This window comes from Scleropages formosus, chromosome 14 (assembly GCF_900964775.1).
Source record: "Scleropages formosus chromosome 14, fSclFor1.1, whole genome shotgun sequence".
NCBI lineage: Eukaryota > Metazoa > Chordata > Actinopteri > Osteoglossiformes > Osteoglossidae > Scleropages > Scleropages formosus.
Genome location: NC_041819.1, coordinates 25,156,296 through 25,183,400, shown reverse-complemented (window position 1 = coordinate 25,183,400; position 27,105 = coordinate 25,156,296). Strand labels below are relative to the sequence as shown.

The following is a 27,105-nucleotide window of genomic DNA, read 5'->3' as shown; positions in this document are numbered from 1 at the left end:
AATTCGGTGCATTTTAATGGATCTCTTCTCACACGGTGACACAGACAGAGCGCCGAACGAAGGGAGAAAACAAAGAGAGAAATAACATACTTGGCTACACAGTACTAAATCACTGTCCATGCAGGCAGGACAAGCGTGTGTGTCTCTCTCTCTCTCTCTCTCTCTCGCTCTCTACCGGCCACGGACGAAAGGAACAAAAACTACCAGCTAAAAGTCAAAAAAAAAAAAAAACCACCTCTGGAGTCCAGCGGCTGACCCCCCTCTCCCAAGGGAACAACATCGCCGTACATTAAATCAAATCAAACTTTATTGTCACATCATCGTCAACATCACATGAGTGAAAATCTTTAGTGCAGCTCCAGAAAATGCAGTATTAAGTAAGACTTAAAGTCAATTTTCAACTAATAACAACATTGTAGCTGAGTGATAACTTAACGTCCCGGTTCACAAAGGTCCGTCTCACTGAAATTCTCTTTGTCTAATACTCTAATTTCTCTAAATCATGTGTAAATGTGCTGTTTCAACTCGTCTCGTCGTCGCTGTCACGCGCGTTCAGTTCACGCAGCTCTCGGTGACCTTCGCTGACTCAGCAGTGTGTTGGCGACTCTAACGCACACATTCGTACCCTTCGCCCCAAAGTGCGGCTAATTTTTTTTTTTTGCGGATAAATTATTTTTTCCACTGCGATTTAAGGAAACTTCACTGCGCGTCTACCGCCTCCGACCGCGGTTGCCATGGAAATAACCGCTCTTTTCACTGGAACCGCCCGACGGCCGGCCGCGCGGTGCATTGTGGGCCGGAGAACCCTCCGTTGCATGCTGGGATTCCGGAGGACCGCGCCACTCGCCCCCCAGTGTCATGGCGACCAACATCGAGCAGATTTTCCGGGATTTTGTCATGAACAAAATAAGGGAGATAGAAGACGAAGGTCAGCACTCCGGGTAAATACACGCTAGGGGGGCGCGTGCGCGCTCGCGGATGACGGCGCGGCGGTGCGTTTTTTGTGTGGCGAGCGACCGCGTGCGGCCAGGTGGAACAGGCCTCGCGCGGGGCCCGGCGCGCGCCCTTTGTGTCCGTCTCGCGGGTCCGTTCGTTGTCAAACGGTCCGCATGAGCGCGTGCTCGTCGACGCAGGGACTCACGGCGGACGCGGAGCTGAGCGGGTCGCCGCGGAGGACCGTGAGGTCTGAGTGAGTGCGAGGGAGTGTGAGGCGCTGAGCCGTTTCTCTGCCCGTTATGTAACCGTCACCGTGTGTGCGTGCGAGCGGAACGCGGCGCTGTGTCCTCCTCCTTCGCCGCCGCTGCCGGGCCGCGGCTCACACACACGCTCTGACACACACACCGCTACTGGCGCCGGCGACTCGGACCATGGTCCATAGCCCGGCGCGCTGCGGCGCTCTGCTGCGCTCTGCTGCGTATGTATATGGTACGGCGTCGCGGTTCGTGGTACTGCTGCTACTGCTACTGCTGGTCGCGCGCGCGCGCGGCCCTGCGGGGTCGTCGGGCCACGCTTGTTGTACTCGCCTCTGCTATTATGGGACTCGACGATGCGCTTAATTTAACGGCGTTATCGCGACACTTCGGACCGCCCTTCGCAGCCCTCGCGCTTCGCTTTATTTTCGCTCTTTTTGCTATTGATTTACCGTTTTCTCTCGACGACGGACTGCGCCCCGGGACCCGCGCCGGTGGCTCGCGGTACTGCAGCTCGCGGGCACGGCGCGCTGCCGCGGTCCGAGATGAGATGGGATGGGATGGCATGATGGCCCATGGGACGGGACGGGGCAGGGCGGGGAGGTTTGCGCGGGTCGCACCGAACGAACGATGCCGGCGCTTTCGATCATAACTGCTCACGTGCTCCGGCTTTCCCGCCGCAGTTGTTGTGCAACTTGTTTCAGTCGAAGCGGGTTTACCGGTCTAGTATTTACCGTGTGTGCAGTGTCTGCGCGGACTGCGCCCTTCCTGCTCACCGCTACTAGTCTTGCTACAGGTGAAGGCGGACACCGCGGGAGCCCACCTGGAGCTCTGGTCGCTTTCGCACGCTGGGGCGAAACTCACCGGGCGGGTGCCGCGGCGGTCAGCGGCGGTCATGTCGCGTTCCCTCGGCCCTTTAGACCCAAAGGTCGCGGGTTCGATTCCCCCTCCGGCTGTGGTACCCTTGAGCAAGGTACTTACCCTGAATTGTTCTCCTATAGTGACGCAGCTGTATAAAGTGGGTCGGTAACTGTAGGTGGACTAATAGCGTAAGTCGCTTTGGAGAAAAGTGTCACGTAAATGAATAAATGGAAATAATCGCTTTACTTTTCCAAGCGGACCGTGCTGCATGCTGTTACTGAGCTACACGTGCAAATCCTGTGAGGACAGTTTACGGAACTTCTCCGGGGGACTTGGTGTCGCCGCCGCGCTGAAGATGCGGACGCCTGTTCGTGTGGCTCGTCGGCACGAAGCGGTTAAGGTCGGCGTCGTCTTTTTGCCTGCTTTCACCGAGGTCCTCTTTGTGTTCCAGAGTGACCGGCGAAGGACGTTCAAACGGCGGCGTCCCTACTCCTCCGGCCAAGACGGGGCCTGGGCAAGAGGTTGCCGCAGCGATGGAGTGCCACGGAGACGCGGAGGAGACGATGGAGAGTGCCGGAAAGCCACGGCTAGGTGCGTCGGGGCCCATTCCGCAACACGCTTGCTTTGCTGTAGACTTTCCTCGATGAGCGTTACTGTCCGTCACCTGCACGCATCCTACTTCTTCGGTGCTCTTTCGGCCTTCGGAACTCCACATCCTGTTTGGGTGGGAACAAATAACTCGGCTTTCCGTTATGCTGCGGGAGGTGCGGTGACGTGGTGGACGTGATGGATGTGATGAACGTGCTCATCTCCTTTGTGGGCGTTGCCTTTTGCAGAGGATGCCGGAGCCTTGGAGAACGCAGCAACTGCTGAAGCCACCCCTGGCAAGGAGGGCAGCGAGACGCCGCGCAAGAAGAACAAAAAGCACAAGCGGCACAAAAGCAAGAAGAAGAAGAAGAAGCGCAAAGAAGAAAAGGAGAGCAGCTCCGAGTCAGGGATGGAGTCTGGCGGAGAGGCGCCGGTCCGGTGAGCGAGCCGGGCGGGGGAGGCGGACCCAGGACGCGGGCTCGCGTGCGACAGCCCTAACGTCCCTGGCCCCTGGGGTGGAACCCTGCGTCCACGCGTACCGCACCTCGCGCTGTGTTGGACGCGGAGAGGGGAAATGGACACGTGCTAGAGAAGAGTCGCCCATCCTGCCCAACAGCCTTCGTACCGGCGTCGCACACGGCGTCAACTGCTATCGGTAGAAATAAAAGTAAACTCATTGAGGACACAACGGAAATAGAGTAGCTGTCGATCTCAGTGAGATTTATGTTAAAAGCGGTTGTTTGTCTTTATCGTTCACGTGTCGAATTTAGTGCAATGAATAGGCATCTGTTAGCCTTCTCAGAATTTCAAAAGAACATTTTTTGTTGTATGTTCCGTTCAGTTTTGTTACAGTAAACACACTTCTGCAGTTCATTAGTGCTGTATGACGGGTCTTAGGAAAATATTCCGCATTTGTGAAATTTTTGGCATGGATTTCCAAGCACCGAACTTTGCAGTACCTTTTAGGATCTGATGCTTTCTACAATGTTCTGGTATTTTCTAGAATGTTCTGATGCCTTTTAGAATCTTCCAGTGGCTGTAAAGTAAATTAAACAAAAACCGACACTTGAAGAATCAGTAGTATTTTTGTAAACAGTAAACTTTAAACAATCATAAGTAATGCAAAAGTCAACATAACTAAAAAGTTTGTTGCGCTCTGTGGTAAATGAATTGAATCCTTAACATTTTATCAGGGAACAATTGTTTTACACAAGAATTAAAGCGTGGAATGGAATGGCGAACCAGTTCACAGTCTTTCTCCTCCATGTGCTCTTTTGCCCGTGTGACACAGTGCGCCGTTGACACATAACTGCTGAAATAAGGACCCTGGTTGATGGGGCTCTCGTTCCTGCACGCTAACAAAGTCTCGTGTCGTCTTGGCTCTGCACGGTGTCTTTCTTGTAGGGTGAAGACCCAGGGCCAGTCGAGCAAGGAACGCGCAGCAGAAGGAGAGGAAGGTGCCGCTGCTCAGGAACCAGCTGGGAACGTGCCAGCAGGTAAGAGCTTTTCCCGCTACCAGTCTGAGGAGAGAACAGCTGAAAAAAACATGACCGCGTCTTACATTTATTTATTTAGCAGGAGGGTTTCTCCAAAGCGATGTACATCTCATAGAAAATACAGTGGATTCATTACAATAGGAGAAAGGGAGATATAGCTGCAGACGTGTGATTCTTAAGTACAGTTAGTTACTTTCACTTTATGAACCAGTGTTCATTAATGTTCCAATGTTCATCGCACAAGTGTCTTAAGTCTTTCTCTGCACAAGTGGGAGAACATGTCAGTATAAGGCGTTTTTCGTGAAACTGTTTACTGCTTGCTGTCGTCTTACCTTAAAGTGCTGCACATTTTTACCTTTTGGGAGGTGCTTCTCATACAACTAGTTTAATGTAAATACAACATCACTTGAAAATATACTTGAGTGACATACTATATTGGTTCTGCGGGCTGCCATATGTGCTTCATATTTCACTTGTTTCATTTGACATTTTAGCAGGTCAACCCATGGAAGAGGGTGATGGAAAAACTAAAAAGCATAAGCGACACATGGCTAAGAAAAAGAAAAAGAAGAAGAAGAAAGAGGAGGAGAAGCAGGAGAAAAAATCTCCTTCTCGCTCCAGGTCGGAGAGCACTTCTGCTTCTGGGTCGGAATCGGATTCAGAGCTGAGGCCACCCTCCAAACTGCCACCCGCTTCTTTCCCTGTTGTCGCCCTGGGAAAGGACCGAGAGAGCACTTCACCCGCAGTCCCTTCACAGGAGCTTCAGAAAAGAATGTCGCCTATGACCTCAGGGCAGGACGTGGAGCCTGTGAAGGGCAACTCTGTCTGTGCTCAAGGCTCGGGGGAAGGTTTCACTGCCAAGAGTGGAGAGACATGCCTTGCAGCCACTGAAGAGAAGGGGAAGGTAACTTCCAGCATGCCGCTGGAGGTGGCATCTGAGCCAAATGATGATCAGGGGAATTTTTCCACAAAGCAGGATTTGCCTGATATCATCCCCAAGCTTGAGAACACGCACAAGGAGGAGCCTCCTGCCAAGGCAGACGATGACATGCCAGCAGATGGAAAAGGGAATCAAGAAGCAGGGCATGAAATGAAGCGACAAAGTTACTCGGCGTCGCGATCCAAATCGAGGTCGCGGTCACCATCGAAGTTAACGAGCACGGTGCCACTCCGCGCTCCTTTGCAAAAGAGTCATAGCCGTTCCCAGAGTCAGAAGCGAAGCACTGACAAACAGGGCTCTCGCAAAGCTCGCTCCTTGTCCAAGAGGAGGTCTAGATCGACTTCCAAGAGAAGAAGTAGTCCTAGGAAGAAGAGGTCTAGGTCTCGTTCTGGTAGACGCAGGTCTAGATCTCCTTCCCTTAAACGCTCAGGGCGCAAGTCCAGGTCTTTGTCTACTAGGAGGCGAAGACGTTCAGATTCCAGGTCTCGAACAAGGAATCGAAGGTCCAGGTCAAGATCTCGACGCCGCACGAGATCGAGGTCTATTGTACGGCGGCGAAGGTCTCGTTCTCGATCGCTGTCGAGGCGCAGGCGGTCACGGTCCAGGTCAAAGAGATCTCGATCACGTCGACGCACCCAACGGTCTCGATCGGCAAGGAGGGGCAGGCGATCCCGGTCTCGATCGCGCCGACGGAGGTCAGTGTCACGGTCAAGAAGATCAAGGTCCCGGTCTGTGAGGCGGACCAGGCGAACTCGGTCCAGATCCATTGTAATCCTAAGGCGCTCTAGGTCTCGGTCCTTACTGAGGAGAAACAGACGATCTAGGTCCAGGTCGCTGAGACGAAGATCAAGGTCTATTAAAAGGCATCGGTCTAAATCTCGTTCGCTACGGAGGTCCAGGCGTTCTAGGTCCAGATCGCCAGCAAGGCGCAGGAGATCTAAAACCTCATCACCTCGCCGTAGTCGGCGGTCAAAGTCCCACTCTCCCATCAGACATCATCGGTCAAGATCTGATTCTCACAAAGGGGGTCGAAAACAGTCCCAGTCTCCCAAAAAGAACAGGCATTCAAAATCTAGGTCTCCCACTAGGATTAAGTCCAAATCTAGATCTGTGTCGAGAGATGTGCAATCATGTGAGAAGAGCCTCGTCCCCCCACAAGAAAAGGGTGCCTCAAAATCGGGGACCCCTGCCAGAGAATGGTGTGACGCTGACCTTCCCCTTGCTGAAGTGCAGGAAAAAGATCAGAGTCCTGAGCAACCTGGACAGGATGATGGACCTTCTGGGGACGTGGGTCCTCAAATGCTCAACGTGGAGGAATGCACTATGATAGAGGAAACTCCAACAGAATCTCGTGTGGATGGAGACGGCGCTGATGGTACAGTCCTGGCTTCTGTTGGAGCGTGGAGACCAGTCCCCTTCCTGGAGGACAGTGGTGTTAGTTCCGAAGCAGACCCTGTGGCAGAAGGGGTGAACAATTCCCCCTCTGCTGAAGAAGCTACAGTTAGAGAACTGCCAGAAGAATGTAAATCCCCAAAGACTAAACAGATTGAGAAGTGCTTTACTCCTGAGATGCCTTTGACCGCACAGGACTTGCATTCCGACAGTCCTTCACAAGCCATCTCCAAACCACGTGTCCCCGAGAGCACTGAGCACGTAGAAAATGCTCCCGAGGATATGGAACATCTAACTGAGTTTAGGTCTGGCTCCATTTCACCTCAGTCCCAAAGGCCGTGTGAATCAATCTGTGTGGAACCAGAAGAGTCGGATGTGGCTTCATGTGAGGCCCTAAAACTCGAACCACGCGTAACGTGTCCCAGCGGGCGAAGAAGGACGAGGTCAAGATCTGCTGACCAAGACTGCTCAGAAATAGATAGAAAATCAGAGCGTTCACGATCACACTCAGTGTCAAAAGAGGGTCAGACACCCACTGGAAAACTGGATTCAGAATCCAGGTCCCCATCAATAAGTAAGAAGGAAAGTTTATCAAACCAAGCACGGTTATCAGCATCTCCGGGTGCAAGGAAACGCTCAACGTCAATGTCTCCTTCAAGGAGGAAGAAATCGAAGTCCAAGTCTCCAGCTCGAGGAAAGCACTCAAGGTCCAGCTCGTCGTCACAACGAAGGCGTTCGCAGTCAAAATCTGCCAGTCGCAAGAAAAAGTCCAAATCCAAGTCTCCTAGTAGGAAGAAAAAATCAAGGTCACGATCCCGCAGTCGAAAGAGGAAATCTAAATCTCCGGCAAGGAGAAGACGATCGAGGTCCAAGTCAACAACAAAGAGAAGAAAATCTCGGTCAAAGTCTACGTCCAGGTCCACCAAAAGAAAGCGGTCCAAGTCCCGATCGCCTGTCAGAAAGAAGCGTTCAAAGTCTCGGTCACCAAGGAGGAGCAAACGCTCCAAGTCCCGGTCGCCAGCTCGGCGGAAGAGGTCAAAATCAGCCGAGAAAAGCAAGCGCTCAAAATCTCGCTCCCCTACCAGGAAGAGGCGGTCCCGGTCCCGCTCTGCAAACCGTGCTCGGCGGTCACGGTCCAGGAGGTCTCGCTCCTTGTCCCGTCGAAGGAGAGGCGGTTTTCGCAGTCGCTCCTTCGATCGAAGGGACAGATGGAGGCGGGAGCCAAGCCACTCGCCAATTCTCATCCTGCGCAAGAAGAGATCCGCTTCGCGCACCCGCCGCAGCGCAAGCAAGACTCCACCCCGCCTCACGGAGCTCGGTACGTCATCGCACATGGCTGTTTATGAAGCCCTCGCACACACATCAGTAGGACTGCCTCACGTGTGGCATGTTTGTGTAAGACCACATATATGAAACACCACATTTATGAAATGCTTGCAATATCATCTACGTCCTCATCTTTGAGGAGGCAACTCTGCGAGTTTGTGCCAACGGCTTCCGCGCTGCTCATTCTTTTACAACTCAGGTTGGCCTTTTTGGTGACCGTATGGTATTTTATGTGCTCTTCACTGTATTTCTTGACCGCGTTGATGTGCTGTCTTCCTTTGCAGACAAAGACCAGCTTTTGGAGATTGCGAAGGCCAACGCAGCTGCCATGTGTGCCAAGGCCGGGATGCCCATTCCCGAGAGCCTGAGGCCGAAAGCAATCCTCCAGCTGCCCCTGCCAACCCCAGTCCCCTCCCCCCTCAACCTTCCCCTGCCGCTGCCCATGAACCTCCCAATGGGAATGCCCATGGGCATGCCCAACATCAGCATGAACGCAGCCATGGCCACCATGACGGCGGCCACCATGACTGCCGCCCTGACCAACATGGGTGCTCTTGGCAGCATGCCTGCCATGCCTGCACTGCCTAGCATCACCAACAAGCCTCCCCCCACGGCCATGCCCAACACTGCCAACATCGAGGAGGTCAAGAGGAAGGTGACGCAGAAAGCTAACAGCATTAGCATCAAGGAGCTGACAGAGGTGAGGGAGTGGGGGACTGTAAGCTGGGACTTTTCAGATCTTTTCTTGAAAGATCTTCATTCCACATCACTAATTAGGTTTCTCTTGGAGCTCATTGGTGGTGAGAAGCCTCTGGTATTTGAGCAGTACAAGCTTCAAATACTAGGCACCTCCCATCTCTGTTTGGGGACTCTGCCTTTAGCATGCTGAGAAACGTGTTGAGGGGAAATGCCGAGGGGTTATGTTGGAGTGATGATGCCCTCCCCTTTTTTGCATGTGACCACCCTTCAGAAGTGCAAAATGATCGCGGAGAGCAAGGAAGAGATGGCCGTGGCGCAGCCTCACGTGTCCGACGACGAGGAGGAGGAGAAGCCGTTTGGTGGAGGGGCCCTGCGGGAGAACAAGGGCATCTCCTTCAGTCTCAGTGTAAGGCTTCACTTGTGAACATTTTTTCAGTGTCCACGTGGTGTTCTCCTCTGTCCGTTTGTCTGTTGTCTCATGCCTTGCTGTGATGTGTAAGCGTCCATGTGCTACCAGCCGGCACACAGTAAGTAGCAGTTAGCAGTTACCATAGCTGCTCACTGTGGTGTGATGTGAGTGCTGCTGGGAGATGTGTTCAACCAGGTGAATGGTCCAGGTGAACCTCAGCCTTTGGAAATGCTCCTTGAGCACAGCATTGCCACCCAGCAGGAGTGGTCATTAGTAATGGAGGCTCTAGTGGAAGGTGGTGGAAGGAGCGTGTCGACTTGACCAATCCTGCTGGGTGGCAATGCTGTGCCAAGGCAACAGACTGCAGCAGCCGAGTGGATTTTGAAGAGTGAACTTTTTTTGGCATTATTGTTGGCAGGCGTTCCTTAACCATTCATCTTGTTGGACACATCTCTGTTTTTCCTGATTTTGCAGTAACCCTCCCCCCTCGCCCCTCCCCCTTTACCGCCCCGCCCACCCCTGCCTCCACCGACAACCCCCAAAACCTCCAGAACCCCTCAGCAAAACCAGCCACCAGGACCGAGGCAGCCTTCGCCAAGGAGTTCCCCGTGTCATCGGGTTCGCAGCACCGCAGGAAGGAGAACGAGGGCGCTTACGGCGAGTGGGTGCCTGTGGACAGGAAGATGGACAAGGACAAGGCAGCCGCTTCGTCGAGCGCGGGGGCCGTAGCGGAGGAAGAGGGCAAGCAGAGCGACAGTGTCTTCCCCGACGCACCGCTGCAGGTGGGAAACGCCCCTCCCCCTCGCTCCCTCGCTGCTGCGGATGCCCAGGGCGGCGGCAGCAGCTCTTAGGCACAGGCTGGCCCACTGCCAGCATGGACCGAATGACCCATGTACCGATGAGCCCCGCCCCCAGGCCCCTAAACACCTTTACGTGCTGCACTGGAAACTGCGTGTTGCTCACGAGCAGTGTGTAGTGGGCCATCCGAAGTGGCGGAGCCCCAACTCGTCTAGTCAATTTATCATGGATTAGTGTGCGACCTGATTTGCATCTTATTTTGTAATCTCATGATGTTGAATTGGGGTGAAAATGCTGTAGAAACATTTCCAAAGACACCTGCCATGAGGTGGTGCTGGCCTAAGAGCGAATCGGTAAGAAAACAGGAAGAATTTTTTTTTCCTTTTTTTTTTTCCCTCTTTTTTTTTGGGGGGGGGGGTTGTTTGTTTTTTCTTTTTTTGAGTAAGTCTCAGACCTTTCCTGTTTGCTCCATGTGAATTTGTTTTTATTTCCTTGGACGTTTTGCTGATTAAGTGAACGTGTCAGTGAGTGCTCAGCTCAGCGGCTTTTTTTTTTTTTTTTTTGTCGAGTACTCCGACTTCCCAGCATGCACCAGCGAGAGCAACCACACTACACCTGTAAGACGCTTGGTTTGTCTTGGTGTCATGTGTCACTCAGAGGAATGCCCCCTGGCTCATTCTGTGCTCTTCGTCCTCACACAAAAACCTCCGAGCTGCTGTAACATGTGGCTGTTCCATGTCGGTCATCCGACACGCTCCGTGTGGAAGCGCCCCCCACCCCCCAAGCGAGTAGGTTGTGAAAGGCCCCTCGGCTCCACAGTTGGGGAAGATGGTGTAGAAGACAAGGAGAAGCATGTCATTCTGCCCTCTGTGTGTGTGTGTGTGTGTGTGTGTGTGTGTGTGTTTTATCCTCCTTTATCTGCAGGGTTTCCCCCCACGTGCTTACTGTGGTTTTCTGCTTACGGGGGGGACAGGGCTCTGCCACCTTCACCGAAGTCATTGGGAGACCAGAACTACTGAGCTTCCCTGGTTTCAGATGGAAATTGGGCACGAACTAAAACTAATCTCCAAATCCTGCAGGACCCTGAGCTCCAAACCCGACTCGGGCTCCCTCAGCTTTCACTTTGAGGGTGTCTCGTTCTCTTCTCATCCCCACACGCATGTATGCACGCACACACGCAGGCTCGGAGCTCAAGCGGCATCATTTACAGCAGGTCCGCACGCCCAATGGCCGAGAGCCTCAAGGGAGGTCCTGCACGTGGCAGCTGGCCATCCACCTCCCCTCACGGGGCAGGAGATTCAGTGCAGCGTAGAGTTATTGGGTTGAAGGGGTCAGCCGACTGCAAGCATCGTGGCTGGTGACAGACGTCAAGTCAGTCCTGCGTGAGTTGTGTGTTCATCAGAGGCCGGATGGTGGAGGACCTTCACAAGGACTTTGACACCTGCTCTAGTAACTGTATATCTATGATGTAGTCGTACACATTCCTGTAGAAGTGAACCCCCTCTGTACTCACTCATTTGGCTTGTTCCACTTTATATTCAATGACATTTTAGATCTTTTCTTAGTTACTAGATGTTATTTTGTTTGCTTTGTACATACTGCAATGTTGATTATTAAAGGAAGATCCTACAATTACTCATGTGGACTTTGTTTGTTCTGCTTTCCGTGTGATTGGAGCCGGAAGCCGCAGCAGGAGGCTGCCTGTCAACACTGAGCGTTTGCATTGTGTTCTGCTCGGTGTGTGTGTGTGTGTGTGTGTGTGTGTGTGTGCGCGCGCGCGCGCGCGTGTGCGTGTGCGTGTGCGTGCACGCCCATGCAGGTGATCAGTGGCACCGCTCTCATCCACTTCACTCAGTCATGAGGTGTCCAAAGCCTTGGTAAACTCCCCACAGGACACTCGCAAACATTGGTTTGTGGCAGTCGATTGCTGGTATCCGTGAGAAGGTGGAGCGTTGCGAACGGGGGACGGGGAACCGTCGGCCCTTCCTGTCTTTGAGCATGGTTAACATCCTGCGTGGCCAGTACAGGACGTCTGGCATTTTGAGTTCTCGCCCTGTTTACGGTATCATTGAGCGCAGTTCGCTTTGCCTAGCCAACGTCGACCGCTGCGTTGATTTTGCTCCGCCCAGCGACCGCGGGGCCGCCAATGTCCGAGCCAAGATGTGACCGCGAATACATTGAGTGGTGAAGTGAAACTCTGCTTCTCTCCCAAGTTTTGTCTGAAGAGGTTTTTTTTTTTTTTTTTTTTGTGTTCTCCGACGAATCCCGGCTGTAGAGGTCGGGCTCACCGACGTTGGCCTTGCCCAGCATTTCTACTGCGCCTCACCTTTGGAGCGGTCGCCACATTTCTTCCTGCAAACGGAAGGGACCCCCCTTCGACCACGCCTTCGGGGATCCCGGGTCCAGGAGACGAGGGCGATGTGTGTCCGTGTGCTGTCGTTGACTCGTGGCCTTCTCTCTCCAGCCTGTGGACATCACGCTGGCCGTGAGCGAGAGGGCGGTGGCGCAGAAGCGGCTGGCCGAGAACCCCTTTGACGTCAACGCCATTTGCATGCTGAGTCGGGCGCAGGAGCAGGTGAGTGTCCCCACCCCCAGCAGCTCGGCCCTGCGGCGGCTGCGTGTGTGTGCGTGCATGCGTGTGTTAGCTGCTCGCCCACACTCTTCCAGACACTGCGCCTCCCCTGGACTCCAAATCACTGCAGACTCACCTGGGGGGACAGGTGGCACAGAGGCACCGCACCACGAAGCTCCCGGAACGCCAACCCAGGGAAGATGTGCTCTTGGTCAAGCCCACAATGCTTTCTACTCTTTTGTTTTCCCACCTTCCGTGGTGCGGTCGCACGGGATTGGTGAGGACGGGCCAGGTGACCTGGACCTGCAGCTGCACCAGCTGCACACCTTCGTCTCTCAATGACAAGTGTTTGTGTGACCAGCGGCCGTAAAATGTGCTTTTGCCCCTTACAATCTGTGCTGACAACAACAATGGAAGGCGGTTGTTCGGCAAAGTGCTCATTGAGTCGGATCTTTGAAACGCGGCCCGGAACCATCTGGCAGAACACTACACTTCAAGGGACACGTGAGAAAATTAGCCTTCGGTCCGCAGGTGCGAGAGAAGAGTCGTTCCCGCTGTGCTTGTGTTCAGCGTTGGCTGTTTTGGGCCCAGTTGCTGCCCTCTGCTCTTCACACCAGAGCAGTTTCAATGTGCCGTTGGGTCACCGTGGACCATGGAGGACAGGACACCTTTACAACATTGCTGAACTGGGGGTCCTTGGCACACACTCAAAGCCCCTGCTTCCACCTGTCTCTTACCAGCCTTCGCAATTCACCAAGGGGGTGCTCCTGCTTTACACCAAGCCCACGTGTACAAATATGGTGCAGCTTGTCCCAGGGCCTGACCCTTGACCTTTGAACCGGCCGCCCTTCCTCAGGTGGACGCCTGGGCCCAGTCCAACTCCATCCCCGGTCTGTTCACGGGATCCACAGGCGCCCAGGTGCTGTCTTCAGAGGAGCTGTCCAGCAGCGGCCCGCAAGCCTGGGTGAAGAAGGTAATGCCGGCCGTGCTGCTCCTCGCACCCATCGCAGCACACTGAACACGCTGGGCACGCTGTCCCCTGAGCAGACAGCACATGCCACCATGGCATCAGGCCTCACGTGTGAAGCATCATTTGTGTTTGGTCAGAGAGCAGCCACAGGCACCTTGACATGTACAGTAGTTGTGTGAACAGTCGTACTACAACATGTACTCTGCTAGCTGTGTTTACTGTAAACACACACACACACACACAGAGTATATATACAGGCTTCCCTCGCATAACTAGCGTACTTCATTCCTGAATATCAGCTTGTCAGATGAGCTTTCCTACAATGAACTCGGTACCATTAATTGAATTGTTCCTGGGCCGCAAACATCCATCACACGTCCAGAATTCCTGTCTTTTAAACATGGAGAAGATCATGCTGAAATCCAAGCGTACAACGATATGTAATGCAGCCTTTAAGGTAATACTGTAACTACAGGCATCCTTTGAGTAACAAAATTAAACCATTCCTAGAAACGGTGTGAATATCGAGCTTTCAGAAACCGAAAGCCTCTAACCCATTATTTAAATGAGAAACAATAATGTTTTCCCAGCCCCCTGAAAACCGATGCAAATTTTCCCAAAAATCGCTGAAATCAGTCATGATATCAGCACAATGTAAAACACATTTCTTATTTAGCAGACCGTTTTCTCCAAAGCAACACACATTTCCGAAAACGCTCAAAGTGCATTACGCTAATTTTTGCTGCCCTGCTTCCAGGCTGCGTTCGGAAAATACACGGCAGTTTTCTGCTGCCGCTGCTGCCCCGAGGAACTTCCCACTAAGCGGGGATCCACTGAACATGTTGTGTTTATTCTGAACATCTTTCTGAAACTGCGCACTGTTGCCAAAGTGTGCATATCTACCCGAAAAACCACCAGCTCAACTTTTACTGCTTGCTGCATTGCTGTTTCTGCAATCGTACAATTATCACGCTCGGTACGGCCAACACGCTCCTGTGGAATTTCATGTACTTGCCATAATGCAACGCTCATATTCCCAGCACACCAACAGGCAGAGATCTGAATGCAGATGCTTCAAATACATTACTGTACTTCTGCTTCACGTGTGCAATGTTCACATTTTTCTGTATAGGTTTCATTATATAGATTTTTTTAATATATTTTTTTTTTGTTCCATAAACGAAAAATTGGATATCAAAAGCCAAGAGCGGTTGTACCGAAACTGCAGATAAAGAGAGTTTGTAAATGGAGCGATACCTCTGCTGAGCTGTTGGTAAATATCGGTGCCATTGATAAATTGCTGGTAAATTAAATTGCAGTCATTTGTAACAATATTGCCTTTATATCGCTTCAAGTTTTAAAGTGTTAGTTAAGGCGTTCCTTTCCTTGTCAGCTCATATCACCTTCTGTGAACTTTGCTTGCCTTCGGACTCACGATACGCAATTTAAACACACACACAACACGCAACGGGATACACAACTGCGCGAAGATGACGGCTCGCGAAGTTTCCGAGAGATGCTTGTAAGCTGCACACGGTTATGGGTACGAATCAGTGGAAATGCCGGGGAGATGCCACTTCCTGTGAGGGAGAGATCATGAAGGTTCTAATTTTGGCTCAAAATTTCTTCCCAGGCATGAGACATTTCTTGAGTGAGTTCCAGGCTACAGATTATCGGGTTCATACGGGCTCGTCGGCACCAGTTGTTGTAATGCGAGGGAAGACTGTACATATATTTCCTTGTGCCTGCAAATCTGTTTACTTTCTCTGAGCACTTATTACTCCAGTTCTTTGGAGTCTAACGTTAGCTCTTATACTCCCTACGCATGGATGCACAGTCAGAGCCCCTGACCTAAAAAAGACCGCTGGTGCTCAGGTCCTGTGACCTGTAAGCGCTGTGCTCCAGCAACACCCCTGGCTGCATCGATCACGCTGTCCCCACGTGTCCACCGGTGCGTGCTCTCGCTAGTTCCTCCAAGTGACGGTGTGGTCTCGGGCTCCGGTTTTCACGGACACGGTCACTTCGCAGCAGATCCAGTGCATCCACAATTAGTGCTGTCACCACGGCAACAGAGCACACGGTACATCCCTGAGAGAAAGGGCACGAGCTTCACGAAGGGAGCGGTGCGTTTGTGCTCCGCGCACAACCAGCCGGCCCCTCTCCGGCGTGTCGAAGCGCCTGGTGGACACGGTGACACGCGTGTTTCTGTGTGACCTTCTGTCAAAGCAGGTGCAATAGAGGAGGGGCTCCCGCCCGTCCACCTGGGGTCTCTCTGCTAAAGTAGAGGGGCGAGAAGGAGACGGACGTAAGTAGACGCGATGACGTCCCACCGGAGCGCTCCGGAGGTGGAGGGCCGCACCCTGGACTGACTCTTCTCTCCGAGCGCTCCTCCTCAGGGCCGTCTGGTGCCCGCGGTCCGGAGCTCTTAGCGTAGACCGCCAGGTACCCCTGCTCCGGGTGCGAGTGGCGGCGTGCGCCGTTAGCCGACACCGAGCCCTTGCAGCGAGGGGCCTTCCACTCTGGTGCCATGTGGGTATGGGAGGGAGGGAGGGAGGGGCATGTGGGGGAGGGGTGGAGGTTCACAGTGTGACTGTGAACTTTCACCCCTCTGTATGGAAACTTGTTTCAGGGTCAGTCCTTGTAGCTGCCTTGTTGCCATGGTCACTGTCAGGCCCTGTCTTTGACAGCAGATGCACGGCCGCTGATAAGGGGCCAAGGTACGTACGTGAACACCACCCTTGTCTCTCTCTCTCTCTCTCTCTCTCTCGCTCTCTCGCTCCTCCCCGTGTGACTGTCTATCTACGTGGGCGCCGTCTTGCAGCAAGGCCTGTCAGAGACACTGATCTTCACACCCATTGCAGAGCAGTTAGCGAAAGGCTCCTTCAAACACTCTCCATCCCTCACTTGCATGCCGCCTGACGCTAGTTTAGATCCCAAGGGTTGGCACAGGTGGCACAGCTCCATGTACCCACAGGCGGAGGAGGGACTTAAGCTTGAAAAGGACCCCGCCCCATGCCGCTTTCTTCAGCAGCTCTCGGGTCGAGGGCCGCGAGACGCCCCTCAGTTCGGCCGCAGGGCTGCATGAGGGCGGCTGCAAGGCCGAGAGCCCCGCCCACACTTCTGTCTCAGGCGTGCACGTGTGTCTGTGTGTGCGTGAGCGTGTGCGTGAAAGCTCAAAACCGCCCTCAGGGCTCTTGAGCCGCGTGCTGCCCGTGGAGCTGTGGCCGAGCAACGGCTGACTGTCTCCTCCTACCGTCTCTCTCTCTCTGTCTCTGTCTGTCTGTCTGTCTCCGCCCCGCATTGCCAGGACCAGTTCCTGAAGGCCGCACCCGTGTCCGGCGGTGTGGGCGAGTTCCTCATGAGGAAGATGGGGTGGCGTGCAGGCGAGGGGCTGGGCAAGTACCGAGAGGGGACCGTGGAGCCCATTGTCATCGACTTCAAGACGGACCGCAAAGGTGAGCGCTGACCGTAGGGAACCGAGTTGTGTTAAACACCCAAGAGTGTGACGAGGCTCAGTGCAAATGTATTTTTTACTCACTCATGCGCACGTACGCACTTTCGTTAACGGCTCCTGGTCAGGTCGAGCGAGTATTTGGTACAACCCCTGGCACACTGGTTGGAGTTGCTGCCTTCGGGTTCTGAGATTGCAGGTTTGAATCCCACCTCCTCCCATAGTACCGCTGAGCAAGGTACTTTACCCTAACTTGCTTTAGTAAAAATTATCCAGCCAAAGAGTGCAGAGTAAAGCGCTCATGACACGTGCAGTTGTACCCTGGAGAGTGTGGTGTGAGCGGTGGCACAGGTACACGGTACTGTATCGTTACTGTATCACTGCTGTATCAATGGATGTTCCCTTTGTTTCGTTTTGGTGCAGTACCTCTTCACATAAAAATACATGTCCATCTGTTCATTTATCAGACACTTCTCTCCAAAGTGACGTTCATCTCGTAGAAAATACAATGTGTTCATTACAGCAGCAGAAAGAGACTTAATCACACATTTGTATCTCTTAAAGTGCAGTTAGTTTCTTTCCACCATATGAACCAACATTCATCACACGAGTAGCTGCATCAAACTCAATATCGATGATTCCTGATCACCTTCCTAGGAGGGTTTTTTTTTTTGAGATAGACAAATATTTACATACAATACAGGAGTAGTTGCAGAAAGGTTTATCTAGGTATGATCTTCAATTTATGGTGCATGAACATGTACACCTTACATGAATTTGAGATGGTGGATGAAGTGAGTCCAAAAAAGTGAGTTTTCAGACCCTTTTTAAATGTGGACAGAAATTCAGCAGTTCTGAGTGAGAGGGGGAGGTTGTTCCACCACAACGGAACTAGAACCAAGAACTTCCGTGCTTTACCTTTCCTGCACGGGACCACTAAGCGAGCAGAAGTAGACGAGCGAAGGGGTCCGGTTGGGGTTTAGCAGTTGATCAAGTCTTGCGAATACCTGGGATCAGTTCTATTGACGTATTTGTAGACAATAACCAGGGTCTTGAATTTGATCCGGGCAGCGATAGGAAACCAGTGCAGAGAAATGAGTAGAGGCGATACATGGGAACGCTTTGCAAGTCAAACGCAGTTTGTACCGCGGTATTCTGTATCAGCTGCAGAGGTTTGATGGCAGTAGCAGGAAGGCCACGCACGAGAGAGTTGCAGTATCCAGACGGGACGTCACCATGGCCTGGACTAGTAGTTGGGCAGAGTCAGTTGTGAGGTAGGGACGGATGGAGGTGGTGATCAGACATCCATGCAGAGATGTCGACAGGCAGGCAGCAGTGCGTGCAGAGATGTCTGACACACCAGGTGGAAAGGAGAGGAAGAGCTGGGTATCATCAGCATAGCAGCAGTATTTGAATCCAGGGGAGGTGACTGCTCTTCCCACCTGATGGGTTGCGATTCAATGGTCAGTGACTCTTGAGTTATGAACAAAACGTCACTCAGGGTTGTGTGTTTCCCTATACAAGAGAAATGTACAAACGATGCTGTGTGTATTTGTGCGTGCGCGCGCACATTCTCCAGGGCTCGTGGCCGAGGGTGAGAAGATGCAGAAATCTGGCAGTCTGGTGGTGATGAAGGACCTCCTCGGTAAGTGTCTTCTCAGCGGTTCACTTCATGAGGCTGTGCAGCCCCACCCCCTGCGGAGAGTAACCACCCCCCCAACCCGCATTCGCGTTCTTGTTCTGCCACAGGGAAACACCCCGTCTCCGCTCTCATGGAGATCTGCAACAAGAAGAAATGGGCGCCTCCCGAGTTTGTCATGGTGCACCACAGCGGGCCGGACCACCGCAAGAACTTCCTCTTCAAGGTGACCGTTTGCGTGTGTCTCCGCGCATTTGCATGCGAGTTCTCTTACTAACCGTATCCCTCGGCTGCAGGTGGTGGTGAACGGGACCGACTACCAGCCCCAGACCGCCAGTCCCAACAAGAAGCACGCCAAGGCGATGGCCGCCACCGTGGCTCTGCAGGCCATGGGCGAGGTGTCGGGGGACAGTCTGCACAGCGGTCCCGTCTTCACCGCAGCCACGTCCACCGACTGACCGTCGCAGGGTCTCACACGGAGACTGCGTGTCCGCCCCGCCCCCCCCCAACAGTGGCGCTGTTGCTCGAACTGCTGTTCGGTGAACGGTCTCACGCCGAGGGTCTTTTAACCTCTTTTTAACATGGTCACGAGGACCTCGACCACACACCCTCCCTCCTGTGAGCATGCTTTTCTTTCTTGACCAAATAAAGCGCAATATGACAGTGAGCTCAGCTTCCCCTTCAGCAGGGTGTCAGCATTGTTCACCGCAGTAGAAACACAGCACGGTACTCCTGGAGATGGCGTGCAGTGGAGTTTGACGTTCAGTGTTGCAGAAAGGTGTATGACCCTCATGAAACCGTGCCTTCAGTGCCATCGTCAGTTGTGAAGGTTACAGGTTTGAGTCCCACTCGTGCCGCTTTAGAGAAAAGCGTAAAAATGGAGCCTGATCCATCCATTCATCTTCCTCCGCTTTATCCGGGGCCGGGTCGCGGGGGCAGCAGTCCGAGCAGAGTACTCCAGACCTCCCTCTCCCCGCACACCTCCTCCAGTTCCTCTGGGGGAACCCCAAGGCGTTCCCAGGCCAGCCGGGAGACATAGTCTCTCCAACGTGTCCTGGGTCTGCCCCGAGGCCTCCTCCCAGTGGGACAAGCCCGGAGCACCTCCCCAGGGAGGCGTCCAGGAGGCATCCGAAACAGATGCCCGAGCCACCTCAACTGGCTCCTCTCGATGCGGAGGAGCAGCGGCTCTACTCCGAGCTCCTCCCGGGTGACTGAGCTCCTCACCCTATCCCTAAGGGTGCGCCCAGCCACTCTGCGGAGGAAACTCATTTCTGCCGCTTGTATCCGCAATCTCATTCTTTCGGTCATGATCCAGAGTTTGTGACATAAGTGAGGGTCGGAACGTAGAGCGACCGGTAAATTGAGAGCTTCGCCTTACGACTCAGCTCCCTCTTCACCACAACAGACCGGTACAATGACCGCATTACTGCGGACGCCGCACCGATCCGCCTGTCAACCTGCCGCTCCATTTTTCCCTCACTCGTGAACAAGACCCCGAGATACTTAAACTCCTCCACTTGCGGGAGCAACTCCCCCCTAACCCGGAGGGGGCAATCCACCTTTTTCCGACTGAGAACCATGGCCTCGGATTTGGAGGTGCTGATTCTCATCCCCGCCGCTTCGCACTCGGCTGCAAACCTCCCCAGTGCACGCTGCAAGTCTTGACTTGATGAAGCCAACAGGACCACATCGTCCACAAAAAGCAGAGACGAGATCTCGCGGCCACCAAAACAGACACCCTCCGTTCCCTGACTGCGCCTAGAAATTCTGTCCATAAAAATAATGAACAGAATCGGTGACAAAGGGCAGCCCTGGCGGAGTCCAACATGCACCGGGAACAGGTCTGACTTACTGCCGGCAACGCGAACCAAGCTCCTGCTCCGGTCATACACGGAACGAACAGCCTGTAGCAACGAGCCCTGAACCCCATAATCCCGAAGTACCCCCCACAGGATGCCACGAGGGACACGGTCGAATGCCTTTTCCAGGTCCACAAAACACATATGGACTGGTTGGGCAAACTCCCACGAACCCTCCAGCACCCTAGTGAGGGTATAGAGCTGGTCCAGTGTTCCACGACCAGGGCGAAAACCGCATTACTCCTCCTGAATCCGAGGTTCGACTATCGGTCGGATTCTCCTCTCCAGTACCCCGGCATAGACTTTCCCAGGGAGGCTAAGGAGTGTGATCCCCCTATAGTTGGAACACAATCTCCGGTCCCCCTTCTTAAAAAGAGGGACCACCACCCCGGTCTGCCAGTCCAGAGGCACCATTCCCGAGCTCCATGCAATGCTGCAGAGGCGTGTCAGCCAAGACAGCCCCACAACATCCAGAGACTTGAGAAACTCGGGGCGGATCTCATCCAGCCCCGGAGCCTTGCCACCAAGGAGTTTTTTGACTACCTCAGCAACTTCAGCCAGGGTAATGGACGAGTCCCCCTCCGAGTCCCCAGCCTCAGCTTCCTCTACGGAAGGCGTGTCGGAGGGATTGAGGAGATCCTCAAAGTACTCCTTCCACCGCCCGAGAACATCCTCAGCTGAGGTCAGCAGCGCACCACTTCCACTGTAAACAGTGTTCGTGGAACACCGCTTCCCCCCTCTGAGTCGCCGGACGGTTTGCCAGAATCTCTTTGAGGCCGACCGAAAGTCTTCCTCCATGGCCTCACCGAACTCCTCCCAAGCCCGAGTTTTTGCCGCGGCGACTGCCAGAGCCGCGCTCCGTTTGGCCCGTCGGTACCTGTCAGCTGCTTCAGGAGTCCCATGAGCCAGCCAGGCCCGATAGAACTCCTTCTTCAGCTTGACGGCATCCCTTACTTCCGGTGTCCACCACCGTGTTCGGGGATTGCTGCCGCGACAGGCGCCGGAGACCTTATGGCCGCAGCTCCGAACCGCCGCCCCGACAATGGAGGTGTGGAACATAGTCCATTCAGACTCAATGTCCCCCACCTCCCTCGGGACCTGGTTGAAGCTCTGTCGGAGGTGGGAGTTGAAGACCTCTCTGACAAGGGCCTCCGCCAAACGTTCCCAACAGACCCTCACTATGCGTTTGGGCCTGCCAGGTCTGTCCAGCTTTTTCCCCCGCCATCGAATCCAACTCACCACCAGGTGGTGATCAGTTGACAGCTCAGCCCCTCTCTTCACCCGAGTGTCCAAGACATATGGCCGAAGATCAGAAGAAACGACTACAAAGTCGATCATCGACCTCCGACCTAGGGTGTCCTGGTGCCAAGTGCACTGATGGACACCCTTATGCATGAACATGGTGTTCGTTATGGACAAACCGTGACTAGCACAGAAATCCAATAACAACTCACCACTCGGGTTCAGATCAGGGAGGCCGTTCCTCCCAATCACGCCCCTCCAGGTATCACTGTCGCTGCCCACGTGGGCGTTAAAGTCCCCCAGTAGAACGACAGAGTCTCCAGTGGGAGCGCTTTCCAGCACGCCCCCCAGGGACTCTAAAAAGGCCGGGTACTCTACACTGCCGCTAGGCGCATAAGCACAAACGACAGTGAGAGACCGTGACCTGACCCGAAGGCGTAGGGAGACGACCCTCTCATTCACCGGGGTAGACTCCAACACATGGCGGCTGAACTGGGGGGCTATTAATAAGCCCACACCTGCCCGCCGCCTCTCACCTTGGGCAACGCCAGAATAGTGGAGAGTCCACCCTCGATCGAGTAGAGTGGTTCCAGAACCCAAGCTGTGAGTGGAAGTGAGCCCGACTATATCTAGACGGTATCTCTCAACCTCCTGCACCAGCTCAGGCTCCTTCCCCGCCAGTGAGGTGACATTCCAAGTCCCAAAAACCAGAGTTGGCGCCCGAGGTTTGGGTCGGCCGGGCACTCGGCCCCGACCACCGCCCAAATCACAATGCACCGGCCTCTTACGGTTTCTCCGGCAGGTGGTGAGCCCACCGAAGAGCGGCTCCACGTCATGGCTTCGGGCTGAGCCCGGCCAGGCCCCGTGGGCATAGACCTGGCCACCAGGCGCTCGCATGCGAGCCCCCCCCCCCCCCCCCCAGGCCTGGCTCCAGGGTGGGGCCCCGGTGACCCCATACCGGGCGGGGTAAACGAAAGCCTTGATTTTTCCTTCATAAGGGGTTTTTGAACCGCGCTTTGTCTCGTCTGTCATCCAGGACCTGTCTGCCATGGGAGACCCTACCAGGGGCATATAGCCCCGGACAACATAGCTCCTGGACTCATTCAATGGAGCCTGATGCCACAGCTTTCTTTCTGAAGAACGAAAGCTGCTGTTGCTCGTCCTCCCTTCTTACACATCCCCGAACAAGGCACTGTATGTGTACACAACTTGTCCTCAAACGTCACCCTGTGTTAAATCGTTGGTCCGCACAGCAACCGTGTCACCAACGCATAATAAGCATCGGTGATTCAGATACAATTCTCAGTCGCGGCCGGAGCCCTGGGTTCGATTCCCAGCCAACGCAAGTTCTTACTTTTTCTCTGAGATGTACATCTCTTTGGAGAAAAGCGTCCACTAAATGAATACATGTAAACGTGTCCTGAACAACCAGGATCTCTTGTCAGTGAGGAGCACATCTTCGCAGCAGGGTGCTCCACAGCTGGTCATGGAAGGAACGGTCGTGCACTTGGTCCAATTTCCTTTTAATCACATCGAAAGTTAGACACACACACACACAGAATATTCATTTAAAAAAAGACAGCGTTCTCGCTTGCAGAAGGGTGTGGGTTTGCTGTGCAGACCGTCCCACAGGCCTCAGGTGCTCCAGGTGCAGACAGAGTCGTCCATGTGCAGGTGTCTGAGCGCCGCTTTGCCCAGGCTGGGCGGCTCCGCCAGGTGCTCGATGGTGCTGGGCAAGAGACCGGAGGCTCCCAAGTGACGGAGGTCTTCTGTTTCGTCCTGGACAACGAGAGGAGGGCGTGAGAACAGGAGCGGCGCTGAGGGAACGCGGCGGAACTACGCAAGAGGAAGACAACCGTCGGCTCGGAAGAGCTTCGGTCCTCTAGAAGAAAAGGCTCCGGGGCTTGAGGGACAAGAGGCGGAAACGCCACGTCCAGCCCATGGGTGTCATGTCCGTTCCTCAGCAGGGGCTCGCCTCGCACCGTGACCCTGTAAACACGGTAAAAAAAAATACAAGCCGCTTCTCCCCGCCCTCCTCTGCGAAACCAACGTGTGGGACCCCCTGCTCTTAGACTGACCCATCGATGGTTGCTGGCTCCAATCCCCTCAGCTCCCCACCCGTGGCTGTAGTACCCTTGAGCAAGATACCTACCCTAAATAGCTCCAATAACGTTACCCAGCTGTATAAATGGGTCAATATTTGTTATAAGATTGATCAACCGGTTCGGCTTACGACACCGTTGACTGATAAACATTGTAAGTCGCTTCAGAGAAAATCGACGTAAAGTCAGTCACCCACGTGACAGTTCTGAGCTGCTCCACCTCTCCCTGCCTGGTGGAACGAGTTGCTGCATGCTTCCCACGTTCAAGGAGGGTCTCGACCTCAAAACTACGTGCTGCTGTGCCAGGTGGGCGACTGGGGAAAATGGGACTGCGGGGTGAAGAGAGGTGTCCCAGTACACAGTTGCAACCGAGTGCGTTGGAGGTGAATGCGTTTGACCAAAGCGAAATGAAAACGATACGTGTCCCGGTGTCCCAGCGGAGGCTAAGTGCGACTGCGTCGTCCTCTCCGACCTGCTCGACATGAACATCTGATCAAACGGCATCGAGCTAAGCGTGTCGGCTTGGCGCTCGAACCTGGTCCCGGCCCGTCGCGGGCAGCGACACGCTTGTGTTGAACACGGCCGTGGCTTCGTGAGGGTACAGCCCCACCGAGAAGCGCCCCCCCTGGGCCGACCGCAGGAGCCGGGTGAGGCTGTGCAGGGCGTGCGGCATCACGGGTCCGGTGACCTCCAGGCTGCACACATCCGTGTAGCCACTTCGCACCCGGGTCTTGGCACGGATGCTGCGTGCCTGGGGGCAGAGCACACACACGCGCACACAACGCTGCAGCATCTGCTTCAAACACACACACAGAGCACAGCAGTGTGTGGACAGTGGGCCCTGCTTACCTTGAGCGTGTGCAGCGTGGCCCCCCGGAAAGCAACAGGGGCCAGAAGGGTGGGGGGAAGCCCCGCTTGAGGTCCTGCCGCCGCCACCAGGCCCTTGCAGTTGATGAGGAAGTTGAGGAGCGTGAATGTGCCGGAACCCTGGACCAGGAGCGCGGACTCGGGCCGCCGGTCCACTCGCACCTCGGAGTGCTCCTTGTGTCTGAGGTCATGGGTCGGGGGTCAAGGAGCAAGTGCCGCATAGCCAACTGCAATTAAGAGTGACGGTGGAAGGATACAGTTTGACCGCGATGGAGTCGGGTCTCTTTATCTTGTCCTGGACGCCCATCTCCTCCAGCCAAGAAAAAGTGTCGTCTTCGTCGTCTTCCTCCTCGTCGCACCCCTCAGCCCTGCAGTAGAGCCAGCGGACCTCAGCGTGGCCTCTGTGTCTGTCTGTGTGTGTGGTGGGCGGGGGACTCACTCACCCTGCACGGGGTTCCTCACCCCCTTCGCTGCGCACCTCCTCCTCCTCGAGCCTTCCTGTGCGCCGCAGCTCCCTGCTCTTCCTCCTCCGTTCCAGCAGGGGCAGCGTAAACTCGATTCCTGCGCAACACAACACACTCAGAGCAAGCAGCCCGATCGCACGAAGACCTGAAGCAGAGGGCGGGGCCACGGGACACGCACTCACCCTCGGCCCTCAGGGCTTCGCGGAGCCCCCTGGTGGTGGGCGACAGCACAGCGCTGATGGCCCTGGTGCCGCTGACGCCGGTGGCGCGAAACAGCACGGTGAACTGGTAGCTGCACAGGTAGAAGAAGGGGCAGAGGTGCGCGCGCACCAGGCTGTACAGCGACGTGACGCTCAGCGACCTGTGGGCACCAGCAGGGGACGCTCCAGTCACACGGCACAGCCCCACCCGCGCGTTCCCCGAGCTCGCCGTTACGACGACGAGGCGGCGGCGCTCCTCACCATTCACCCATGAGGCTCTGCTGCAGCACCTCGTCCTGCCCCCAGGGGGCGCTCTTCCCCACGAAGCTCCTGTCAGCACCCAAGCGAGGGAACAGAGGCACCCAGGGCAGCGACGGATGCTGCCAATAGCACAGGGACTGGTGGAAGGCAGAGCGCAGCTCGGAGCAGGAGTGCGGGTCCTTCACACACACACACAGTCTGATTAGAGTGAGTGCATGTGATCTGTACCGGTATGTGTTCTCCCAGCGGTGTGTGTGTGTGTGAGAGAGAGCAATCCATACCTGTATGTGTTCTCCCAGTGGTGTGTGCGCGCCACGGCAGTGCTGAGCCACACCCTGCGCCTCCTCCTGAGCCCTCAGGTGCCCCGCCCACGAGAAGCTGAGCGGTGATGTGATGAGCAACCGAGTCCTGAGACTCCAGTCGGGGGGGAAGTCGGCGCTCGCTGCAAGGGGCGCTCCTGCGCCGCTCGCAGGCTCCTCGAACCTCTGGGTACGAAAGAGCAGTGAACTCGTGAAGCCGAGGGGCTCCGACTGGGTTCGAATGCAGGCGCCAGAGAGCCGCCTCACCACAGTGACGGTCGCGTCCCCCTCTGCCATCGAAGCGCTGGGCAGCAGGGAGTCCAGCTCTGCCGCACAGCTTGCAGTCTGTACCACAGTAAAACACAGTACAATATCGTGTGAGCATCATCATCATCGGGCAGCAGCTGCCATAGTCTGATTACAGCTGCCACCCCTGCGCTCAAATGACACAGGTTTGAATCCCACCTCCTGCTGTAGTAACTGTGGTCAAAGTACTTGGCCTGAACAGTAAAGTAGGGTACTATACCTCGCTGTAAGAAAGGGTAAATCAGTGTAAGTAGCACAAAACTACACAGAAGGAAACGAACCAAAAAGGTGTTAAGTGTAAGTACTGTGTGTGCGCGCGTGCGCGCCCCGAAGCCCCGCCCACCTCACCTCCGCCGCCGCCGCCTGGCGGTCGAGCAGCTCCGACACCTTTCCGCTCTGCGCGCCCCCGGATCCGCGCCGTTCCCCGCAGGGCGATTCGTCCCCCGCGCCGTCGTCGTCGGCGACTCTCCTCTTCGGACTCACCGTGTTGCCGATGCTGGCGAACGGGTTGCGTCGCTTGAGGCCTCCGGCCGAGGAGGAGCGGCCGGGCTCGACTCGCGGCGGTGCGGCGGGGCAGGAGGAGGAGGAGGAGGAGGTTCGCAGCCCCGGGAGCGACACTGTGACTGACACCGACGACGGCGAGGAGGAGCCGCCGGAGCTTTCGGATCCTTCGGCGCCGCCTCGCGTCCTCTTCCTGCGGGAGCGCAGCGTGTCCGCGGGCCGCTTGAAGCTCGGCGAGTACGAGTGCGAGTCCGACTGGGACATGATGATGATGATGATGGCGCGGCGCTCAGCGGTACTGATATCTGTTAACGTCGTATAATATTAATATGTGTCACTGTTAATACCTACTGATCGATCCGCTGACGCCTCACTATTAATCTCTCTTTTCTTGTACTTTCATACGCTGCGAAAGGAGGTCCTGCCCTCGAGCTCCGCCGTGCGAATTTGGCGCCTAAACACACGGCGAGTGACGTGCTGACGGGGCGGGTCTTCGTGTAGCTGCTCAGCTTCTCATTGGCTGAAAGATTCAAGCTGCGCTCCAATCAGGGCTGCGATTCTCTGCGACTGTTTATTGGTCCGGTGATTTATGAGGCGGATCAGGAAGTAATTGTCGGTTATTTGGCGGTACAATATTCGAATGAATGAATGAATTAATTAATGAATGAAAGGG

General features: G+C 54.8%; 2 protein-coding genes across 8 annotated transcripts; one reads left to right on the top strand and one right to left on the bottom strand.

The window, feature by feature from the left end:
• Window positions 1–793: 793 nt before the first annotated feature.
• sonb (SON DNA and RNA binding protein b) lies at window positions 794–24,309 on the top strand. Of its 6 annotated transcripts, none has more exons than XM_018747684.2 (14): window positions 794–941; window positions 2,503–2,642; window positions 2,888–3,077; window positions 4,044–4,135; window positions 4,630–7,785; window positions 8,078–8,493; window positions 8,764–8,898; window positions 9,453–9,683; window positions 12,164–12,274; window positions 13,128–13,244; window positions 16,549–16,696; window positions 18,272–18,337; window positions 18,442–18,557; window positions 18,628–19,005. In XM_018747684.2, the coding sequence occupies exons 1-14, from the start codon at window positions 859–861 to the stop codon at window positions 18,787–18,789; spliced, it is 5,163 nt and encodes a 1,720-aa protein (XP_018603200.1). In that variant the 5' UTR covers window positions 794–858; the 3' UTR covers window positions 18,790–19,005. The 6 variants fall into 6 exon arrangements, 5 of the variants coding, with proteins under 5 accessions (XP_018603200.1, XP_018603199.1, XP_018603202.1 ...); XM_018747683.2 differs by having other exon boundaries at window positions 801–928; XM_029257819.1 differs by lacking the exon at window positions 794–941 and adding an exon at window positions 1,095–1,189.
• On the bottom strand, window positions 22,943–27,105 carry donson (DNA replication fork stabilization factor DONSON). Of its 2 annotated transcripts, none has more exons than XM_018747692.2 (10): window positions 26,280–27,105; window positions 25,893–25,970; window positions 25,608–25,811; window positions 25,327–25,505; window positions 25,048–25,226; window positions 24,845–24,962; window positions 24,659–24,769; window positions 24,384–24,582; window positions 24,070–24,285; window positions 22,943–23,211 (listed from the first exon to the last, which is right to left on the bottom strand). In XM_018747692.2, exons 1-10 carry the CDS (start codon window positions 26,694–26,696, stop codon window positions 23,068–23,070), a joined length of 1,845 nt encoding a protein of 614 aa, XP_018603208.2. In that variant the 5' UTR covers window positions 26,697–27,105; the 3' UTR covers window positions 22,943–23,067. The 2 variants fall into 2 exon arrangements, with proteins under 2 accessions (XP_018603208.2, XP_029113656.1); XM_029257823.1 differs by having other exon boundaries at window positions 25,327–25,463.

What these genes read in the sequence shown, in the direction of transcription:
- sonb (XM_018747683.2), top strand. Translation starts at nt 816, where the DNA reads ATGCTGGGATTCCGGAGGACCGCGCCACTCGCCCCCCAGTGTCATGGC. An exon ending in CGCAAGCCTGGGTGAAGAAG is followed by an intron (nt 13,245 to 16,548) that starts GTAATGCCGGCC and finishes CCGCATTGCCAG; the next exon opens with GACCAGTTCCTGAAGGCCGC. An exon ending in GGTGATGAAGGACCTCCTCG is followed by an intron (nt 18,338 to 18,441) that starts GTAAGTGTCTTC and finishes GTTCTGCCACAG; the next exon opens with GGAAACACCCCGTCTCCGCT.
- donson (XM_018747692.2), bottom strand. Translation starts at nt 26,696, where the DNA reads ATGTCCCAGTCGGACTCGCACTCGTACTCGCCGAGCTTCAAGCGGCCC. An exon ending in GGGACGCGACCGTCACTGTG is followed by an intron (nt 25,812 to 25,892) that starts GTGAGGCGGCTC and finishes TTTCGTACCCAG; the next exon opens with AGGTTCGAGGAGCCTGCGAG. An exon ending in CCGCGACGGGCCGGGACCAG is followed by an intron (nt 23,212 to 24,069) that starts GTTCGAGCGCCA and finishes CTCGTTGTCCAG; the next exon opens with GACGAAACAGAAGACCTCCG.